Source organism: Bison bison, unplaced genomic scaffold, assembly GCF_000754665.1.
Source record: "Bison bison bison isolate TAMUID 2011002044 unplaced genomic scaffold, Bison_UMD1.0 scf7180017864317, whole genome shotgun sequence".
Lineage (NCBI taxonomy): Eukaryota > Metazoa > Chordata > Mammalia > Artiodactyla > Bovidae > Bison > Bison bison.
In genome coordinates, this window is record NW_011494889.1 from 2,358,369 (window position 1) to 2,359,309 (window position 941).

General features: G+C 35.7%; 1 protein-coding gene across 1 annotated transcript in view; it reads right to left on the minus strand.

The window, feature by feature from the left end:
- Positions 1 to 941, minus strand: part of NVL (nuclear VCP-like) — an 88,863-nt gene that overhangs the window by 50,786 nt on the left and 37,136 nt on the right. The window contains exon 15 of the mRNA XM_010852847.1: positions 329 to 433. Within this exon, the coding sequence (XP_010851149.1) occupies positions 329 to 433 (105 nt within the window). The remainder of the gene's footprint in view (positions 1 to 328; positions 434 to 941) is intronic.

A 941-nucleotide genomic window follows, 5' to 3' on the forward strand; every position in this document is an offset into this window, starting at 1 on the left:
CTATACCAAGGCAGGAAACAATCTTAGCTACAAACTACAACTAAGTGATAATGCTCATTAAAATCAATATAATACACAGAATATACAATTTCTGTTAAAATCGATGGGGTTTTGATGTATTAAAATTTTTCTTTTCTAAATTTTCAATGACATTATCTTTTGTAATTCAAATAAAAGTGGGAAACTTTCATGAAGAAAATTTGCTAGTCTTTCCAAAATGAACTTCTAATAGAAACTATGCAAAATTATCCCACTGTAACATTTAAAGTTGAATTCATATTACCCTGATAGTAAGAAACAAAACACATGCCACTGATTTATGCCATACCTTTGCGAGCAGAGTTTTCCCACAGCCAGGAGGACCAGCCAGGAGGACTCCAGCTGGAGTCACCAGGCCAAGAGCTCTGAACTGATCTGGGTTACGTACCGGTGCCTGGAAAACACAATCCCAACATCGACCTGTTACAAATGTCCACTCTATACTGCATATTCAAATTATCTCTAGATGCCTATTTTCAACACTGATTGTAAAGGCCTGAAGATAAGAACAGGGCTTAGCATAGAGTGCTTCCCTCTGTTCCCAGCATGAGGTAAAGGGTGATAAATTTAAAATCCTTGCTCTTAAAAAATTTATACTTAAATGTAAGTTCTGGGAACATTTTAGATACAATATTTCAACATTTTAAACTCAGAAATTTTTAGAAAATGTCTCTAGATTTCTAGGCTATAAAAATTTTAGGCACTGCTCCCCTTTAAGAAATCAGAAGCAGAAGTACTCCATGTAGTCAACAGCAGGAGATACCTGTTCACTATCATCTCCATGTATTTTCTTTTAATATTTACACACCTCTAAGGGAAAAGTTCATGCAAAGACGGGCACAATAAAGGACAGAAATGGTACGGACCTAACAGAAGTAGAAGATATTAAGAGGAGGTGGCAA